The sequence below is a fragment of the Mustelus asterias genome, chromosome 26, assembly GCF_964213995.1.
Source record: "Mustelus asterias chromosome 26, sMusAst1.hap1.1, whole genome shotgun sequence".
In the NCBI taxonomy this organism is placed as follows: domain Eukaryota; kingdom Metazoa; phylum Chordata; class Chondrichthyes; order Carcharhiniformes; family Triakidae; genus Mustelus; species Mustelus asterias.
Genome location: NC_135826.1, coordinates 47,507,167 through 47,527,577, shown reverse-complemented (window position 1 = coordinate 47,527,577; position 20,411 = coordinate 47,507,167). Strand labels below are relative to the sequence as shown.

At 45.8% G+C, this 20,411-nt stretch overlaps 1 protein-coding gene across 2 annotated transcripts in view; it reads left to right on the top strand.

The window, feature by feature from the left end:
• LOC144479679 (repulsive guidance molecule A-like) overlaps window positions 1–20,411 on the top strand; it is a 123,100-nt gene that overhangs the window by 76,896 nt on the left and 25,793 nt on the right. For both annotated transcript variants that reach the window (XM_078198693.1, XM_078198694.1), the window contains 2 exons: window positions 13,251–13,399; window positions 14,047–14,591. In XM_078198693.1, coding sequence (XP_078054819.1) covers window positions 13,251–13,399; window positions 14,047–14,591 — 694 coding nt within the window. The remainder of the gene's footprint in view (window positions 1–13,250; window positions 13,400–14,046; window positions 14,592–20,411) is intronic.

Here is a 20,411-nt window from a genome sequence, read left to right as displayed (position 1 = left end):
TCTCCCGCTTCAGTTTTTGCTTGTAAGCCGGGAGCACGAGCACAGCCTTGTGGTCTGATTTGCCAAAGTGTGGGCGGGCGATAGAGCGATAGGCATGTTTGATATTTGTGTAGCAGTGGTCTAGGATGTTTGGGCCTCTGGTGGAACAGGAGACGTGTTGGTGGTAACTTGGTAGTACGCTCTTGAGCTTGGCCTGATTGAAGTTCCTGGCCACAATGAACAAGGCCTCGGGATGTTTCATCTCAAGCCCATTTGTGGTGGTGTATATTTCATCCAGTGCGATCCTCACGTCCGGATGGGGTGGGATATAAACTGCCATCATCTATGATTCTCTATGACTCTATAACATGCAAACTCCATACAGTCAGTCACCCAAGGCCAGAATTGAACCTGGGTCCTTGGTACTGTGAGGCAGCAGTGCTAACCACTGTGCCACTGTGATGCCCACAATCTTGTTGAGGTTGGCCCCATTGATCCATGGATTTTCATGGGCCTTCCCTCCTGTAGGGTCCAGAGACTCGGCCCATTCCCAACAATGCTCAGCACCTCTGTGGGACTGAGCCTGTGGTGGTTCTGTCTGGTGTGGTCCTTTATAGAGAGTAACGGATATAACTCACAATCATACCTCCTGGTGCTTCAGGCAGCTGCATAGACCAAGCTGAACATTTCTATTCCCTTTTCTTACTCATCAACTTTTCTAATACAAGGATCTAATTTATTAGTCACAAGGAAGGCTTACATTCACACTGCTATGAAGTTACTGTGAAAATCCCCTAGTCGCCACACTCTGGTGCCTGTTCGGGTACACTGAGGAAGGATTTAGCATGGCCAGTGCACCCTAACCAGCACGTCGTTCGGACTGTGGGGTGAAACCCATGGGCAGAAAGTGCAGACTCCGCACAGCGACCCAAGCCGGGAACCGAACCCGGGTCCCTGGCGCTGTGAGGCAGCAGTGCTAACCACTGTGCCACCCATTTCTCTGCATCCCAACTTGGCCCTGAGTTTCCGGCCTTGTCTCCTGAGCCTGGCTTCTTCAAAGATGCAGGGTGCATAGTCCCATGGAGGGCTTCATCGCACGCTGTAGAGTCGAGGGGAAGATAAGACATGCACACACCATTCTAACCGCCCTAGCTGCTATCAGATTCCGAATATATCCCAATACCACTGGCACCCCTGTGGGCAGTGAGTGAAGCGTGGAGAACCAGGGCTTTGGTGCTACATCTAAGACCCAGCCCACAATGGAACCTTCCCAAAGTGACTCCTTACATTCCCAACAAGGGAGGCTGATCTGCTAGAATTGTAGAATAATAGCACCATGGAGAGGCCATACAGCCCATTGTGCCCGTGACAGTTCTTCAAAAGATTCATGCTCTTAGTCCCACTATCCTATCCTTGGCCCTGAAAAATGTTCCCCTTCAAGTTTTTATCCAATTCCTTTTTGGAAGTTATTATTGAATCTGCTTCCACCACCCTCTCAGACAGACCATTCCAGATCTTAACAATTCACTGAGTAAAAAACATGATTTTATAGGTTGTTGGCATTGCTGGCTATGCCAGTATTTATTGCCCATCCCTAATTGCCTTTTAGAAGGTGATGGTGAGCTGCCATCTTGAACCGTTGCAATCCACGTGGTGTAGGTACATCCACAGTGCTGTTCAGGAAGAACGCAGTGACACTGAAGGAATGGCAATACATTTCCAAGTCTGGATAGTGAGTGGCTCGGAGGGGAACTTCCAGGTGGTGGCGTTCCCATGCGTCTGCTTCCCTTGTCCTTCTAGATGGTAATGGAGTTGGGTTTGGAAGGTACTGTCTCAGATGTCTTGGAGACTTCCTGAATTGCATCTTGTAGATGGTACACACGGCTGCCCCTGTGCATCAGTGGTTGAGGAAGTGAATGTTTGTGGATGGGGTGCCGGTCGAGTGGCTGCTTTGTCCCGGATGGTTTTGAGGTTCTTGAGTGTTGTTTGAGCTATACTCATCCAGGCAAGTGGAGAGCATTCCATCACACTCCTGACTTGTGCCTTGTAGATAGTGGACAGGCTCTGGGGAGTCAGGAGGTGAGTTACTCACTGCAGGATTCCTTGGCCCTGACCTGCTCTTGTAGCCACAGTATTCATATGGCTCATTTTGCATTTGGTTTTCTCCCAATTGCTTTTACCATGTACTCCGGTTCCCAACCATTCTACCATTGGAAACAACTCCTGTTATTCCATCAAAACTCCCATGATTTTGAACTCCTTCATTAAATCTCTTAATTTTTTTTTCTCCAAGGAGGACAATCCAAGTTTCACTTGTCCAACCACGTACCCGAAGCTTCACAGCCCTGGTGCCATTCCAGCAAATCCCTATTAAATTGTAATCAGTGAGTTATTTTTTTTATTCATTCATGGGATATGGGCATCGCTGGCTGGCCAGCATTTATTGCCCATCCCTGGTACCAGGATGGCCTAGTGGTTAAGGCGTTGGACTTAAGATGCAATAGATATATGCTCAACTGGGTTCAAACCCCACTCCTGGTAAATTGATGTTCTTGGGCGGCACGGTAGCACAGTGGTTAGCACTGCTGCTTCACAGCTCCAGGGACCTGGGTTCGATTCCCGACTTGGGTCACTGTCTGTGTGGAGTTTGCACATTCTCCTCGTGTCTGCATGGGTTTCCTCCGGGTCTCCGGTTTCCTCCCACAGTCCAAAGATGTGCGGGTTAGGTTGATTGGCTATGCTAAAAATTGCCCCGAGTGTCCTGCGATGTGTAGGTTAGAGGGATTAGTGGGAAATATGTAGGGATATGGGGGTAGGGCCTGGGTGGGATTGTGGTCGGTGCAGACTCGATGGGCCGAATGGCCTCTTTCTGTACTGTAGGGTTTCTATGATTTCTAAGTTGCCCTTGGAGGGCAGTTGAGAGCCAACCACATCACTGTGGCTCTGGAGTCACATGTAGGCCAGACCAGGAAAGGGTGGCAGATTTCTTTCCCTAAAGGAACCAGATGGGTTTTTTCAACAATCGACAATGGTTTCATGGTCATCATTAGATTCTTAATTCCAGAAATTTTTTTCATTGAATGTAAATTCCACCTTCTGACATAGCAGGTTTCGAACCCGGAACATTAGTTGAGTTTCTGGATTTTTTTTTGAAAGTTTATTTATTAGTGTCACAAGTAGGCTTACATTAACAACGCAATGAAGTTACTGTGAAAATCCCCTAGTCGCCACACTCCGGCGCCTGTTCGGGTACACTGAGGGAGAATTCAGCACAGCCAATGCACCATAACCCGCACATCTTTCAGGCTGTGGGAGGAAACCGGAGCACCCGGAGGAAACCCTCGCAGACACGGGGAGAACGTGCACAGACAGTGACCCAAGCCGGGAATCGAACCTGGACCCCTGGCGTTGTGAGGCAGCAGTGCTAACCACTGTGCCAACATGCCGCGATAATACCACTCGGACATCGCCTCCCCAGGGCAGCAGCTGAGATCTCCTGACATCCTGATCACAAGTTATCTCTCAACTAACACTATCAAAGCATACCGACCGGCCACTTCCTTGCTGTGGCTCAGTGGGTAATACTGGTGTTGTCACATCTCACTCAAACAACGTGAGCTCTATGATCCAAGCTGACACTTTGATGATGGACTTTTGGAGGACTGTTTTTTTTGGATGAGAAGTTAAACTGAGGGCCCCACCAGCCGTCTCAGAAAGATCCCACGGCACTGTTTTGAAGATGAACCAGGGAGATTTCCCCATTGTCCTGACCAATATTCTAATATTTACACTTTAACCATCATCATCAAAACAGGTTATCTGGTCAGTGTTGCATGGCTGCTTGTGGGATCTTGCTGTGCACACATTGGCTGTTGCGCTTCCTACATTACAACAGGGACCACACTTCACAAGTGCTTCACTGGTTCCACTGTCCTTTGGGATGTCCTCAGGTCATGAATGGTGCTAGAGATATGTATGTTTTTCCTTTTTGCTTATTGATTGTGGGATCTTCCTGTGCACCGTCACATCTGCCCACAAAACGGTAACGGCGGGCAAAAGAAGTAATTCATTTCTTCTGAAGCCGTTTGAGAAGTCAGAAGGTAAGGAAAGGCTCTTTATCAATGACCAGTCCTTTTCCGCTAATAGAGATGGCAGCACCTTCCATTTGTATCTGACACCTTTTATGTGACTGGAGGTCTCGGGGAGGGGGACTTTACCTGAGAAGAAGGTGAAAAGGGAGCAGGAAGTGACCCAAATCATGGTCAAAAATAGGGCAGTCATTCCGACAGAGGGAATGAAAGAGAGTGGCGGCGTGATCATTATCACGGCCAACCAAAGGGTTAAACAATTGGAAGTGACCACTTTTCGGAGGCCAGTGACATTTCTGCATTGCTCTAGAACATCTGTGCTTTACGGCCTTCAGCAGATGGCTGTCGAGAGGTTTAAAGAGACAGAATCTCTTTTGTTTGGCCTACAGTGGCTGTTTGTTCCAAACTCATAAAAACAAATCTCTGTGACAGTCCCTCCCCTTAACATAATCAAACCTTTTATTTAATGCTTTTTTAAAAAAAAGGTAATTGAATATCTAAAAGACTTCAATTTAATTTAAAGAGTAATGTCCATAAATCTACACATTTTTTATTTGCGGTTAAGGGCCCAATTTTTCTCAGTGGTTGGTTTCATTATGATAAGGGGAAGATGTGAGTAGTCAGGCGAGCAGGAGAAAACCGTGCCCTTTAATTCATAATCCCAACTCTAAGGGGGAAGTTTTACCCTAATTACTGATTTCAAGACGGCACGTTCAGCAACAGGGATTTGTTCTTCCATGAGATGCCACGGGGGAATTAGCTCAGATGGTAGAGCGCTCGCTTTGCATGTGAGGTATAGTGGGATCGATCCCCATATTGATTTGGGTGGCACGGTGGCACAGTGGTTAGCACTGCTGCCTCACTGCGCCAGGGACCTGGGTCCTGGAACCTGGGTTGGATTCCCGGCTTGGGTCACTGTCTGCGCGAAGTCTGCACGTCCTCCCCCCTGTGTCTGCGTGGGTTTCCTCCGGGTGCTCCAGTGTCCTCCCACAGTCCGAAAGATGTGCTGGTTAGGTGCGTTGACCCGAACAGGCGCCGGAGTGTGGCGACTAGGGGAATTTCACAGTAACTTCATTGCAGTATTCGCCTTACTTGTGACTAATAAATAAATAGAATAAAAATGCAGCCTCAGGCTCTTTGCTAAGGAGTAAGCCAATATGTCGCTTTCCAATATGTGGAGCTGGTCATATAGTCTACGATTAACATGACACACATCAGGTGCATTTCTCAATCCAACTGTGCAGGAACCAGTACCTCCCCTCCACCCCCACCCCATGCTTATTAAATAAACTGTTTTCTCTTTTGTGGCCAGTTAATGACTCGTGATACAAGGGCCCACCCCCCAGGGCTTTAGGTAGCAAATTGTAAATGGTGCACAATCCTTTCCACTGCAGCCCCTATAACCCCTATGCACACTGTGTAATCCACTCCTATAGGGGAACGAAGGAATCTGAGCAAATACTTCCACAGGCAACATCTGAATTTTTACACCACACTTGCTGCAGTCTGCTTCACTTGCAACATATCTTAACACCACAACTGTTCGCTTTTATTCTACAAAGCATTTTCTTTTGTCAGGATAAGCAAGTGACATTTGGATTAATCCATATTGAACGGAGCAAAGAAAGAAGTCACTTTCACTTTTGCAAAGTCTCACGGAATCAAGGGCGGACAGTTGAAGTTAAGGCACAGATCAAATGTGGAATCACTGAATAGTTACAACTGCCACTGCGTCAGCAACACAGTGGCACAGTGGTTAGCGCTGCTGCCTCGCAGCGCCAGGGACCCAGATTCAATTCCGGCCTTGGTGACTGAATCATAGAATCATAGATACTCTACAGTGCAGAAAGAGGCCATTCGGCTCATTGAGTCTGCACCGACAACAATCCCACCCCAAGCCCTATCCCCACAACCCCAGACATTTATCCCGCTAATCCCTCTAACCTACGCATCCCGGGACACTAAAGGGCAATTTAGCAAGACCAATCAACCTAACCTGCACATCTTTGGACTGTAGGAGGAAACCGGAGCACCCAGAGGAAACCCACGCAGACACGGGGAGAACGTGGAGACTTCACACAGACAGCGATAAAGCCAGGAATTGATCCCAGGTCCCTGGAGCTGTGAGGCAGCAGTGCTAACCCACTGTGCCACTGTGCCACCCCACTGTCTGTGTGGAGTTTGCACGTTCTCTCCATGTCTGCGTAGGTTTCATATGGGTGCTCCAGTTTCCTCCCACAGTCTGAAAGATGTGCAAGTTAGGTTAATTGGCCATAAATTGCCCCTATGTGTGGATTAGCAATGAAAATATGTGGGGTTCCAGGGGTGGGACCTGAGTGCGACACACTGTCGGAGGGTCAGTGCAGACCCAATGACCTCCTTCTACACTGTAGCGGATTCTATGAGCATTCTTCATCTCCATATTAAGAATATTTGGGTTGGCTCTTGAAAATTCTGTCAGCCAACTCGTTTTTTCCCCTTCACTGCATCTCGTTGAATCTTCTGTCCAAAACAGCACTGGGCACTCTTTAGCTGATGTCTGGAGGAGTGATCGCGGGTGATAGGAATATGGCAACAGGCGTAAGCTATTCAGACCCTTAAGCCTGTCTGCCATTCATTGACAATGTGGTTGATCAGCAGCCTAGCTCCATACATCTGCCTTTGCCCCACATCTCCGAATACCTTTGGATGACAACGGTCTATCGATTTCAGTTTTAGAACTTAAAATTGATCCAACATCAATTGGAAACTTCTACCACCCTTCATTCCTGAAAGGTTAGATCATATCTAGGGCATTGTGAACAGTTCAGGGCACCACCACCTTAGAAAGGTATAGTGCGGTGGGCGCGCAATATAAATTTACCTGAATGATTATAGAATCCCTCAGAAAGAGGCCATTCGACCCATTAAGCCTGCACTGACAACAATCTCACCCAGGCCCTAGCCCCGTAACCCCACCTTTCAACTCTGCTAATCCCCTGACACTAAGGGACAATTTAGCATGGCCAATCCACCTAACCTGCACATCTTTGGACTGTGGAAGGAAACTGGAGCACCCGGAGGAAACCCACACAGACACAGAGAGAACATGCAAACTCTACACATAGATTCATAGAGGTTTACAGCATGGAAACAGGCTCTTTGGCCCAACTTGTCCATGCTGCCCCTTTTTTTAACCCCTAACCTAGTCCAAACTCCCTGCATTTGGCCCATATCTCTCTATACCCATCTTACCCATGTAACTGTCTAAACGCTTTTTAAAAGCCAAAATTGTACCTGCCTCTACTACTACCTCTGGCAGCTTGTTCCAGACACTCACCACCCTCTGTGTGAAACAATTGCCCCTCTGGACACTTTTGTATCTCTCCCCTCTCACCTTAAACCTATGCCCTCTAGTTTAGACTCCCCTACCTTTGGGAAAAGATATTGACTATCTAGCTGATCTATGCCCCTCATTATTTTATAGACCTCTATAAGATCACCCCTCAGCCTTCTACACTCCAGAGAAAAAAGTCCCAGTCTATCCAGCCTCTCTTTATAATTCAAACCATCAAGTCCCGGTAGCATCCTAGTGAATCTTTTCTGAACTCTTTCTAGTTTAATAATATCCTTTCTATAATAGGGTGACCAGAACTGTACACAGTATTCCAAGTGTGGCCTTATCAATGTCTTGTACAACTTCAAAATACGTCCCAACACCTGTATCTAATGTTCTGATCAATGAAACCAAGCATGCCGAATGCCTTCTTCACCACTCTGTCCACCTGTGACTCCACTTTCAAGGAGCTATGAACCTGTACCCCTAGATCTCTTTGTTCTATAACTCTCCCCAACAGCCTACCATTAACTGAGTAAGTCCTGCTCTGTTTTGATCTACCAAAATGTATCACATCGCGTTTATCTAAATTAAACTCCATCTGCCATTCGTCAGCCCACTGGCCCAATTGATCAAGATCCTGTTGCAATCCTAAATAATCTTCTTCACTGTCCACTATGCCACCAATCTTGGTGTCATCTGCAAACTTACTAACCATGCCTATTAAATCCAAATCATTAGTATAAATGACAAATAACAGTGGACCCAGCACCGATCCTGGAGGCACACCGCTGGTCACAGACCTCCAGTTTGAAAAACAACCCTCTGCAACAATCCTCTGTCTTCTGTCATCAAGCCAATTTTGTATCCATTTGTCACACAGTCACCCAAGACCAGAATCAAACTCGGGTCCCTGGCGCTGTGAGGCAGCAGTGCTAACTACTGTGCCACCATGCCGCCCAGGACTCAGGGATCAAATTATGAGGAGAGATTACAAAACTAGGGTTGTAATCCCTGGGAAGTTACAAAGTTAAGAGGTGACTTGATCAAAGTTTTCAAACTATTTAGGGAACAATTAGGATAGATTCATGGTCAGATGGAGTATTGTGTACAGTTCTGGGTGCCACACTATAGGGAGGATGTGAACTCATTGGAGAGAGTGCAGAAGAGGTTTACAAGATTGGTTCCAGCGATGAGAAACTTGAGTTGTGAGGAGAGATTGGAGAGGTTGGGACTGTTCTCCTTGGAGAGAAGAAGGCAAAGAAGAGATTTGATAAGACCATAAGACCATAAGACATAGGAGCGGAAGTAAGGCCATTCGGCCCATCGAGTCCACTCCACCATTCAATCATGGTTGATTTCAACTCCATTTACCCGCTCTCTCCCCATAGCCCTTAATTCCTCGAGAAATCAAGAATTTATCAATTTCTGTCTTGAAGACGCTCAACGTCTCGGCCTCCACAGCCCTCTGTGGCAATGAATTCCACAGACCCACCACTCTCTGGCTGAAGAAATTTCTCCTCATCTCTGTTCTAAAGTGACTCCCTTTTATTCTAAGGCTGTGCCCCCGCGTCCTAGTCTCCCCTGTTAATGGAAACAACTTCCCTACGTCCATCCTATCTAAGCCGTTCATTATCTTGTAAGTTTCTATCAGATCTCCCCTCAACCTCCTAAACTCCAATGAATATAATCCCACGATCCTCAGACGTTCATCGTATGTCAGGCCTACCATTCCTGGGATCATCCGTGTGAATCTCCGCTGGACCCGCTCCAGTGCCAGTATGTCCTTCCTGAGGTGTGGGGCCCAAAATTGCTCACAGTACTCCAAATGGGGCCTAACCAGTGCTTTGTAAAGCCTCAGAAGTACATCCCTGCTTTTGTTCAAAATCATGAGGGGGCTGGACAGGGTAGATAGGGAGAAACTGTTCCCACTCGTAAAGGGATCAAGAACGAGAGGGCACAGATTTAAAGTGATTTGCAAAAGAAGCATCTGTGATGTGAGAAAAATCGTTTTCACACAACGAGTGTTTTGGGTCTGGAATGCGCTGCCTGAAATTGAGACGGAGGGAGGTTCAATTGAGGCATTCAAGAAGGCATTAGATGATTACTTGAATAGAAACAATGTGCAGGGGTAGGGGGAAAAGGCAGGGAATGGCACTAAGCCATGATGCATGGTACAGACACGGTGGGCCAAATAGCCTCCTTCTGCAGTGTAACAATTCTCTGATTCTGAGCTAGAGTGACACCATTTCTACTGGCTAGGGACTCTAAAGGAAATAGACTAAAAATTAGAGCCAGCCCTTTCTTTACCTTCAATGGTTCATTACACCCTGCCACATTGGGAAGTGCCTTAGGGCATTTTACAATGTTAAAGGTGCTATATAAATGCAATCGACTGTTGATGCAAATGGTGGACATATTCTGCAGCTGTGCAATAGTTTCAAAATTGGAAGTGCAGTGAGGCAGGATATTTTCTATTGGTTTTGTGTGTGTGTGTGTGTGTGTTGGGGTTGAATCCAAATTGGCAGACAATGTAACCCAAATAAACAGTGCAGGCAATGGTTAGCACTGCTGCCTCACAGTGCCAGAGACCCAGGTTCAATTCCGGCCTCGGGTCACTGTCTGTGCGGAGTCTGCACGTTCTCCCCACGTCTGCGTGGGATTTAAAGCATATTTTATTAGTGTCACAAGTAGGCTTACATTAACACTGCAGAAACACTGTGAAAATCCCCTAGTCGTCACACTCTGGCACCTGTTCGGGTACACTGAGGGAGGGTTTCCTCCGGGTGCTCCGGTTTCCTCCCACATTCCAAAGATGTGCAGGTTAGGTTGTCATTTTCACAGTAACATCATTGCAGTGTTAATGTAAGCCTACTTGTGACACTAATAAATAATCCTTAAACTTTTTAAAAACACTAGCTGAAAATGGACTAGAAGAAAACCACAAGATATGATAAGTCATAGACCATAGAATACAAATATGATGAATATATATGATAAATACAAAATATCATTATTTCCCCAGGGTGACCAGCAGGGTAAATATGTGGGCTCAGGGGGATAGGGCCTGGGTGGGATTGTTGTCAGTGCAGGCTCGATGGGCCAAATGGCCTCCTTCTGCACTGTAGGGATTGTGATTTCCACAGGATTTGCATATGCCAGGGTCTGAGTAACACTAGAGAGCATGAAAAAAAACAGGCCAGACAATCCAATGATTTCAACAGAATTGGAATCGCTTTATTATTTATTTCATGGTGATATGGTTTGTAAGTATCTAAAAGGGTTGCATCCCTCCTTTAAAAAAAGGTCTCTCATTGAAAATAGAGACATGCAAAGTTTGCTCCAAGGCCCGCCTCTCAAAGCCTGGCAAACTTTTACACCTCGGAGGCTCCCAGTGCCTTTGAAGACACAATTGCTGCGATGATCGCCTCTCACCCAACAACCATCCTTGTCTGATCCTAGTCCCGATAAGGCGTTCGCGGGGGTTGTGTGCGCTTGTAAAATACTCGAAGGTGGTGTTGATTGCACCCAATGGGCTCTTATGAAAAGCTGTTGAAGGGTGAGAGTTGTGGCTGCGAGGCGGAGTCTGTGCAAGGAGGAAAAGAAAGGTCTCAGCTCCCTGAGCCAGAGCCTCAAGTGTTGGAGCCATCCCCAGTCCCCGCCCCACTTCACATCGGAGCCAGACTCCCACTCAAAGCACTTAAAGGGGCGTCCCAACAAAACCCTTGCAAAGTTAAGCAAAAAAACATTCTTGACCGTCGCAAAAACATTAAACCCAACATTACATTATTATAAAATATTTGGGGAAATAATGACATTTTGTATTTATCATATATTTTTGTTTTTGATTTGATTTATTCCTTCTGCACTGTAGGATTCTATGATTCTATTATTCAGAGAATCCTAGTATCACTTGCATTAAGTTGATCTTTCTCTACACCCTAGCTATGACTGTAACACTACATTCTGCACTCTCTCCTTTCCTTCTCTATGAATGGTATGCTTTGTCTGTATAGCACGCAAGAAACAATACTTTTCATTTTATGTTAATACATGTGACAATAATAAATCAAATCAAATCAAAGAATCCTACAGTGCAGAAGGAGGCCATGTGGCATCAACCACAATCCCACCCAGGCCCTATCCCCATGACCCCATGCATTTTCCCTTGCTAGTCACCCTGATGCTAAGGGGCAATTTAGCATGGCTAATCCACCTAACCCGTGCATCTTTGGAGTCACATGTATTAGTATAGAGTGAAAAGCATTGTTCTTGCACACTGTACAGACAAAGTATACCATTTATAGAGAAGGAAAGGAGAGGGTGCAGCATGTAGTGTGACAGTCATAGTTAGGGTGCAGAGAAAGATCAACTTAGTGCGAGGTAGGTCCATTCAAAAGTCTGATGGCAGCAGGGATCATGTTTTGTGGTTTTCATCAAGTCCATTTTTAGCTAGTTTTCTTGCTTTTAAAAACTATGAATGTTTAAGCAGACATGGGGAGAACATGCAGACTACACACAAACAGTGACCCAAGGCCGGCAAAGGAACCCAGGTCCCTGGCGCCGTGGGGTAGCAGTGCTGACCACTGTGCCATCATGCTGCCCATTGTATGTCTACAAAAAAACTTCACATTTTAAACTAATCTCTAATAATTTATCTATTCTAGGATAAAAAAAGGTCACATTTTTATTATTAGAGATTGTCGAAAAGCTTAATTGTCATTGTGTCCCTAGCCTTGGACACCTCTTTGTCTACAGATCATAAAATCCCCACAGTGCCTAAGGAGGCCATTCAGCCCATTGAGTCTACACCGACTCTCCAAGAGAGCATCCCACCCAGGCACTATCCCCATAGCCCGACATATTTATCCCACTATTCCGCTAACCTATACACCCTGGGTGGCATGGTGGCACAGTAGTTATCACTGCTGCCTCACAGTGCCAGGGACCTGGGTTCGATTCCTGGTTTGGGTCACTGTCTGTGTGGAGTCTGCACATTCTCCCCATGTCTGTGTGGGTTTCCTCTGGGTGCTCCGGTTTCCTCCCACAGTACGAAAGATGCGCTGATTAGGTGCATTGGCCATGCTAAATTTCCCTCAATGTACCCAAACGGGTGCCAGAGTATGGCGAGTAGGGGATTTTCACAGTAACTTCATTGCAGTGTTAATGTAAAACTACTTGTGACACTAATAAATAAACTAAATTTAAACTGGCACACTAATGGACACTTTAGCTTGGCCAATCCACCTAACCTGCACATCTTTGGACTGTTGCACATCTTTGGACTGTATTATGAACGAGTAAAGTTAAGGTTAAAAAGTTTATTTATCAGTCGCAAGTAGGCTTATATCAACACTGCAATGAAGCTACTGTAAAAACCCCTAGTCACCATACACCGGCGCCTATTTGGGTACACAGAGGGAGAATTTAGCATGGTCAATGCACTGTAACCAGCACATCTTTCGGACCATGGGAGGAAACCGGAGCACCCGGAGGAAACCCACGCAGACACAGGGAGAACGTGCAAACTCTGCACAGACAGTGACCCAAGCCGGGGATCGAACATGGGTCACCGGGCGCTGTGAGGCAGCAGTGCTAACCACTGTGCCGCCCCAAAGTGCAGGGACCATTACACTTTTCAAGCAATCTTAAACTTGGAGTGATTAAGCCGAGAGAAGCATTGCTTTTCTTTTCTGTCCTCCCACAGTTTGAAATGTCCTGGCCCTCCCCTTTAACGGTGGGGTTCCCTGCCCTCTGTGATTTGCTGGGCAGGGTGTCTGTCAGGCAGGCCCTGCAGGTTGGGGGTTGTCCCGGGCCCTTTGAGCGACAGGTTGGGGCTGACATTCTTGAACTTTTCTTCTTCACAGAACGGGCGCCGTTCACTTTGCCAAGCGGTCGACAGACTCAAGCTGCGCTGGATGGCTTGGTATGGGGAAAGGAAACCGCCACCCTTTGGTTAAAAAACTCTTCTCGTCTTTTTTCACCATGCTCATTTACTCCTTGTGTCTGAATTCAGGTAAAACTACGAAAAGAAAACTTTGTTTTCTCTCTCTTGTCGCGCGAATTAAAACAAAAGTTAGAGGACTTTACTGGGAAACGACTTGCAGCTCATTGGCAAAACTTGTTTTTTTTAAAAAGTCCCCTAAAATCTGCAGGCTTCTCAAAAGTAACAAAACCTGCAGAAGTTTCAAAGAGTTGGGAAGTTGTGGATTTCTAGTTGGGGTTTGGAAAAATCTTTTAAAACATGCTTAATTTGTGGAAGCTCTTTTTGTTTTAGGAGCTTGGAGTTAGTAGATGTTAAATGTGTTTGTAGAAATCTTTTTTAAAAAAAGGTTTGTTGAAATCTTTCGCGAGGAGTTTGAAGTTTGTAGAAATCTTTTTAAAAATGAATTTGTAGTTAGTAGAAATCTTTGAAAAAGGAGTTTGAAGTTTGCAGAATTAAAGTTTGTAGGAATATTTATAAAGGGTTTAAAGTTTGTAGGAGTAATTAAAAGGGTTTAAAGTTTGTAGGAGTATTTAAGAGGGTTTAAAGTTTGTAGGAGTATTTGAAAGGGGGAGTTTAAAGTTTGTAGAAATCTTACTTTTAAAAACAAAATGTTTCTGAAACTTTGCCACCTCCAGTTAAGATGTTTCTTTTTGCTAACTCCTCTTTGCTGCTCGCAGTACATTGCCAGCAGTGTAGGATCCAGAGATGTAACGCCGAGTTTGTGGCTGCCACTTCTCCGGGGATTGGATTGCAGGAGGAAGCGGAGGGAGGAGGAGGCGGAGGTGCTGGCGGAGGGAACGGCGGAGATTTCTGCATCGCTCTGCGAGCTTACTCGCAATGCACCAAGAAGACGGCCAAGTACTGCCGGGGTAACCTGGTCTACCACTCGGCCGTGCTGGGCATCAATGACCTGATGCTGCAGCATAACTGCTCCAAGACGGGACCCACGTCCCCGGTCAAGCCGGCGGCCACGGAGCGGAGCCCGGCCTCCGAGCTCTGCAGCTTCCGCAGCAAGGCCAACTCGCTGCGGGAGGAGGGCGGGCAGCCGCCCGAGTTTGCACACTGTGGCTTGTTTGGCGACCCGCATCTCAGGACGTTTCGGGACGAGTTTCAGACCTGCAAGGTAGAAGGAGCCTGGCCGCTGATCGACAATGACTACCTGTCTGTCCAGGTCACCAATGTGCCAGTGGTGGAAGGCTCCAGCGCTACAGCCACCAGCAAGGTAACTGTGTGTGTGTGTAAATGTGTCTACAAAAAATAGTCGTGTGTGTGCAAAAACATACAGTCACTAGCAAGGTAACAGTGTGTGTGTGTGTAACTGTGTCTACAAAAAGAATATGCAGTAAGGTGTGTGTATGTAAATGTGTCTGCAAAAAACATACAGCTACCAGCAAGATAACTGTGTGTGTGTGTAAATGTGTCTACAAAAAAAAGTCACCAGTGTGTGTGTGCAAAAACATAGTCACCAGTAAGGTACTGTGTGTGTGTGTGTGTGTGTGTGTATGTAAATGTGTCTGCAAAAAACATACAACGACCAGCAAGGTAACTGTGTAAATGTGTATCTGCAAAAACAATCAAACTTTTTTCCACCACTAACACCTTCCCTCCTTCTCCCACCAAAAAAAACACATTTCTTTTCCTTTCCCACTTTGCTTTGTTACCAAAGGATTGGATTAAGACTGCCCTCTACTGAATAAGTTTGGGATCATGTATCCCAAGGACACATGGGTTAATTGGCAAAAGAACAGCTTCTTCCCTGCTGCCGTCAGACTTTACCATGTATTAAGTTGATCTTTCTCTACACCCTAGCTGTGACTGTAACACTACATTCTGCACCCTCTCCTTTCCTTCTCCCCTATGTATTCTAGGAACGGTATGCTTTGTCTGTACAGCGCACAATACTTTTCACTATATCCCAATACATGTGACAATAATACATCAAGTTAGAAATAGCCCCCATGATTGGGGATGGGTGGAGGGCAAAATGATTTGTGTCTTTTTTACATGGCAAACTTGTAGTCATCTGAAAATGATGGGATCCAGATCATAAGCAACTTTTCAAAGGGACTGAATCTTGAGGGGATTGCGGAACTGAGGTGGGCTTAGGAGTTGGAGCTAATAGAACAGCTTTTACAAAAGGGCTATCACAGCACGCAAAGGGGCGAATAGCCTCCTGTGGTGTGTGGTTCTGCTGGGGCGGGGGAGAGAAAATCTCAACAATTGTATCGCTGAGAAGAATAGAATTGGGAAGAGGTTAGATTTTTTCACTTTTCCCCTCTTGTCAATTTTAGCATCTAGCTTTTGAATATTAACCCTGTTGTGTTAAATAATTCTTGTCAAAAAAGTCACCCTCTTTCAACCATAATTGCAACTTGTTTAAGATGCTGCATTTCAAGTTACCTTCAGTTTTAATCCTTTTTTTTGTGGGAAAATTAATCCAGAATGGTTTTTGAGCATTGTGTATTTGAGAAGTCCTGAGAAATTAATTTAGATTTAATTTGCCCAACTTTTTAAACAGCTATTTATTGCTGAGAATTTGCCTAAAGCACGGTGGCACAGTGGTTAGCACTGCTGTCTCACTGCGCCAGGGACCCGTGTTAAAATCCAGCCTCGGGTCACTGTCTGTCTGTGTGGACATAGAACATAGAACAGTACAGCACAGAACAGGCCCTTCGGCCCACGATGTTGTGCCGAGCTTTATCTGAAACCAAGATCAAGCTATCCCACTCCCTATCATCCTGGTGTGCTCCATGTGCCTATCCAATAACCGCTTAAATGTTTCTAAAGTGTCTGACTCCACTATCACTGCAGGCAGTCCATTCCACACCCCAACCACTCTCTGCGTAAAGAACCTACCTCTGATATCCGTCCTGTATCTCCCACCACGAACCCTATAGTTATGCCCCCTTGTAATAGCTCCATCCACCCGAGGAAATAGTCTTTGAACGTTCACTCTATCTATCCCCTTCATCATTTTATACACCTCTATTAAGTCTCCCCTCAGCCTCCTCCGCTCCAGAGAGAACAGCCCTAGCTCCCTCAACCTTTCCTCATATGACCTACCCTCCAAACCAGGCAGCATCCTGGTAAATCTCCTCTGCACTCTTTCCAGCGCTTCCACATCCTTCTTATAGTGAGGTGACCAGAACTGCACACAATATTCCAAATGTGGTCTCACCAAGGTCCTGTACAGTTGCAGCATAACCCCACGGCTCTTAAACTCCAACCCCCTGTTAATAAAAGCTAACACACTATAGGCCTTCTTCACAGCTCTATCCACTTGACTGGCAACCTTTAGAGATCTGTGGATATGGACCCCAAGATCTCTCTGTTCCTCCACAGTCTTCAGAACCCTACCTTTGACCCTGTAATCCACATTTAAATTAGTCCTACCAAAATGAATCACCTCACATTTATCAGGGTTAAACTCCATTTGCCATTTTTCAGCCCAGCTTTGCATCCTATCTATGTCTCTTTGCAGCCGACAACAGCCCTCCACCTCATCCACTACTCCACCAATCTTGGTGTCATCAGCAAATTTACTGATCCACCCTTCAGCCCCCTCCTCTAAGTCATTAATAAAAATCACAAAGAGCAGAGGACCAAGCACTGATCCCTGCGGCACACCGCTAGCAACCTGCCTCCAATCCGAAAATTTTCCATCGACCACCACCCTCTGTCTTCGGTCAGACAGCCAGTTACCTATCCAATCGGCCAACTTTCCCTCTATCCCACACCTCCTCACTTTCATCATAAGCCGACCATGGGGGACCTTATCAAACGCCTTACTAAAATCCATGTATATGACATCAACTGCCCTACCTTCATCAACACACTTAGTTACCTCCTCAAAAAATTCTATCAAATTTGTGAGGCACGACTTGCCCTTCACGAATCCGTGCTGACTATCTCGGATTAATCCGCATCTTTCTAAATGGTCGTAAATCCCATCCCTAAGGACCCTTTCCATCAATTTACCAACCACCGAAGTAAGACTAACCGGTCTATAATTACCAGGGTCATTTCTATTCCCTTTCTTAAACAGAGGAACAACATTCGCCATTCTCCAGTCCTCTGGCACCATCCCCGTGGACAGCGAGGACCCAAAGATCAACGCCAAAGGCTCTGCAATCTCATCCCTTGCCTCCCACAGAATCCTAGGATACATTTCATCAGGCCCAGGGGACTTATCGACCTTCAGTTTATTCAAAACTGCCAAGACATCCTCCCTCCGAACATCTATTTCCTCCAGCCTATTAGCCTGTAACACCTTCTCTTCCTCAAAAACATGGCCCCTCTCCTTGGTGAACACTGAAGAAAAGTATTCATTCATCACCTCGCCTATCTCTACTGACTCCATACACAAGTTCCCACTACTGTCCTTGACCGGCCCTAACCTCACCCTGGTCATTCTTTTATTCCTCACATAAGATTAAAAAGCCTTGGGGTTTTCCTTGATCCGACCCGCCAAGGACTTCTCATGTCCCCTCCTAGCTCTCCTAAGCCCCTTTTTCAGCTCATTCCTTGCTAACTTGTAACCCTCAATCGAGCCATCTGAACCTTGTTTCCTCATCCCTACATAAGCTTCCCTCTTCCTTTTCACAAGACATTCCACCTCTTTTGTGAACCATGGTTCCCTCACTCGGCCATTTCCTCCCTGCCTGACAGGAACATACCTATCAAGGACATCCAGTATTTGTTCCTTGAAAAAGTTCCACTTTTCATTAGTTCCTTTCTCTGACAGTTTCTGTTCCCAACTTATGCCCCCTAATTCTTGCCTAATCGCATCATAATTACCCCTCCCCCAATTGTAAACCTTGCCCTGCCGTACGGCCCTATCCCTCTCCATTGCAATAACAAAAGACACCGAATTGTGGTCACTATCTCCAAATTGCTCTCCCACAACCAAATCTAACACTTGGCCCGGTTCATTTCCCAGTACCAAATCCAATGTGGCCTCACCTCTAGTCGGCCCATCCACATATTGTGTCAGGAAACCCTCCCGCACACACTGCACAAAAACTGCCCCATCCAAACTATTTGACCTACAAAGGTTCCAATCAATATTTGGAAAGTTAAAGTCCCCCATGCCAACTACCCTGTGACCCCCACACATATCCATAATCTGCTTAGCAATTTCTTCCTCCACATCTCTATTACTATTTGGGGGCCTATAGTAAACTCCTAGCAACGTGACCGCTCCTTTCCTATTTCTAACTTCAGCCCATATTACCTCAGTGTGCAGATCCCCCACGAAGTGCCTTTCCGCAGCCGTTAAACTATCCTTGATTAACAATGCCACTCCTCCACCTCTTTTACCAGCTTCCCTACACTTAGTGAAACATCTATACCCCGGAACGTCCAACAACCATTCCTGTCCTTGTTCTACCCACGTCTCCGTAATGGCCACAACATCGTAGTCCCAAGTACCAATCCACGCCCCAAGTTCATCTACCTTGTTCCGGATGCTCCTTGCACGTTCTCCCCGTGTCTGCGTGGGTTTCCTCCAGGTGTTCCAGTTTCCTCCCACACTCCAAAGATGTGTGCGTTAGGTTGATTGGCCATGCTAAATTGACTCTAGTGTCAGGAAGACTAGCTTGGGGAAATGTGTGGGATTATGGGAATAGGGCCTGGGTGAGATTGTGGTCGGTACAGGCTTGATGGGCTGAATGGCCTCCTTCCGTACTGTAGGGATTCTAAGACACTGGGTCTTAAATATGTTTTCACTTTGTATCTGAACAAATGACTCTTGCAGTGAGCTTGATTCTCTTTGGCTGTCCTAGCCCCACCACCTGTTATCATTCAAAAATGTAACAAAACAGCTAACGGAACTGTAATCATGAAGCTTTAATTGAAACTGTGACCTTGTACTGAAGCTAAACTGCAAAGGGTTGTGATGGGCTTTTAAAGAAAACACATTATTCAAAACAGCAAATGACTACAGTTCCTATGCCATTTAACCCACTGGTATGGACACAGTTTGTTCTACACGCTATGTAACTTTTAAATTACGTCAGGAGACTTGCTTCCAGCAAAGCTTGGTTTCCACGGGAGGCAGCGGCAAATCCAACTAGTCCCTATCTAAATTCGAGGACTAAAGAGAAGCCAAGGAAGTAACAGTTCCAATTTGAGATTCTGCCTGAGAATTGGAAATGTGAAACGTTCTTTTCCCGCAGCAATTTAGCCATAAACAATTCTTAAAAGTAGTTACAAATGCAATCTTAAAACTATTCTGCGCTGACTATTTAAAAACAGTTCAAAGATGCTTGTAAGGTTTAGCATCGATGTGTTTGGGTTTTTACACCAGCGAGTGTGACATGTTTTTATGCTCTAAATGGTTTCTCTTTTATATTAACATCTTGCAACTTTTTTAAAAAGACTACATTTTCATTAAGTTACGCAGGTGAGGCCATACCTGGAGTATTGTGGTCAGTTTTGGTCTCCTTATCTGAGGCAGGATGTCCTTGCTATTGAGGAAGTACAGCAAAGATTTAGCAGGCTGATTCCTGGGATGGCAGGTCTGCCATGAGGAGAGACTAAATTGGTTAGGATTATATTCTTTGAAGTTTAGAAGAGTTAGAGGGGATCTCGTATAAAATTCTAACAGGGTTAGACGGGGTAGATTCAGAAAGAGTGCTCCCGATGGTGGGGGTGTCCAGAACTAGGAGTCATAGTTTGAGGATAAGGGGTAAACTTTTTTAGAACTGAGGTGAGGAGAAATTTCTTCACTCAGAGGGTAGTGAATGCCTGGAATTCACTGCCACAGAAACTAGTTGAAGCCAAAACTTCTGAAGACATTCGATGTAGCATTTGGGGCTAAAAGGATCAAGGGATATGGGGGGAAGGGGGGGATCAGGATATTGAATTTGATGATCAGCCATCATCAAAATGAATGGCAGAACAGGCTCGAAGGGCTGAATGGCCTCCTCCTGCTTCGAGATTCTATGTTTCCATTATGGTGGCACTGTTCCATCTTGTTTCTTTTTGTATCAGGTCCATTTGCTACAATGGACCTGCTACAAAAGGTCAGTTTTGGTCTCCT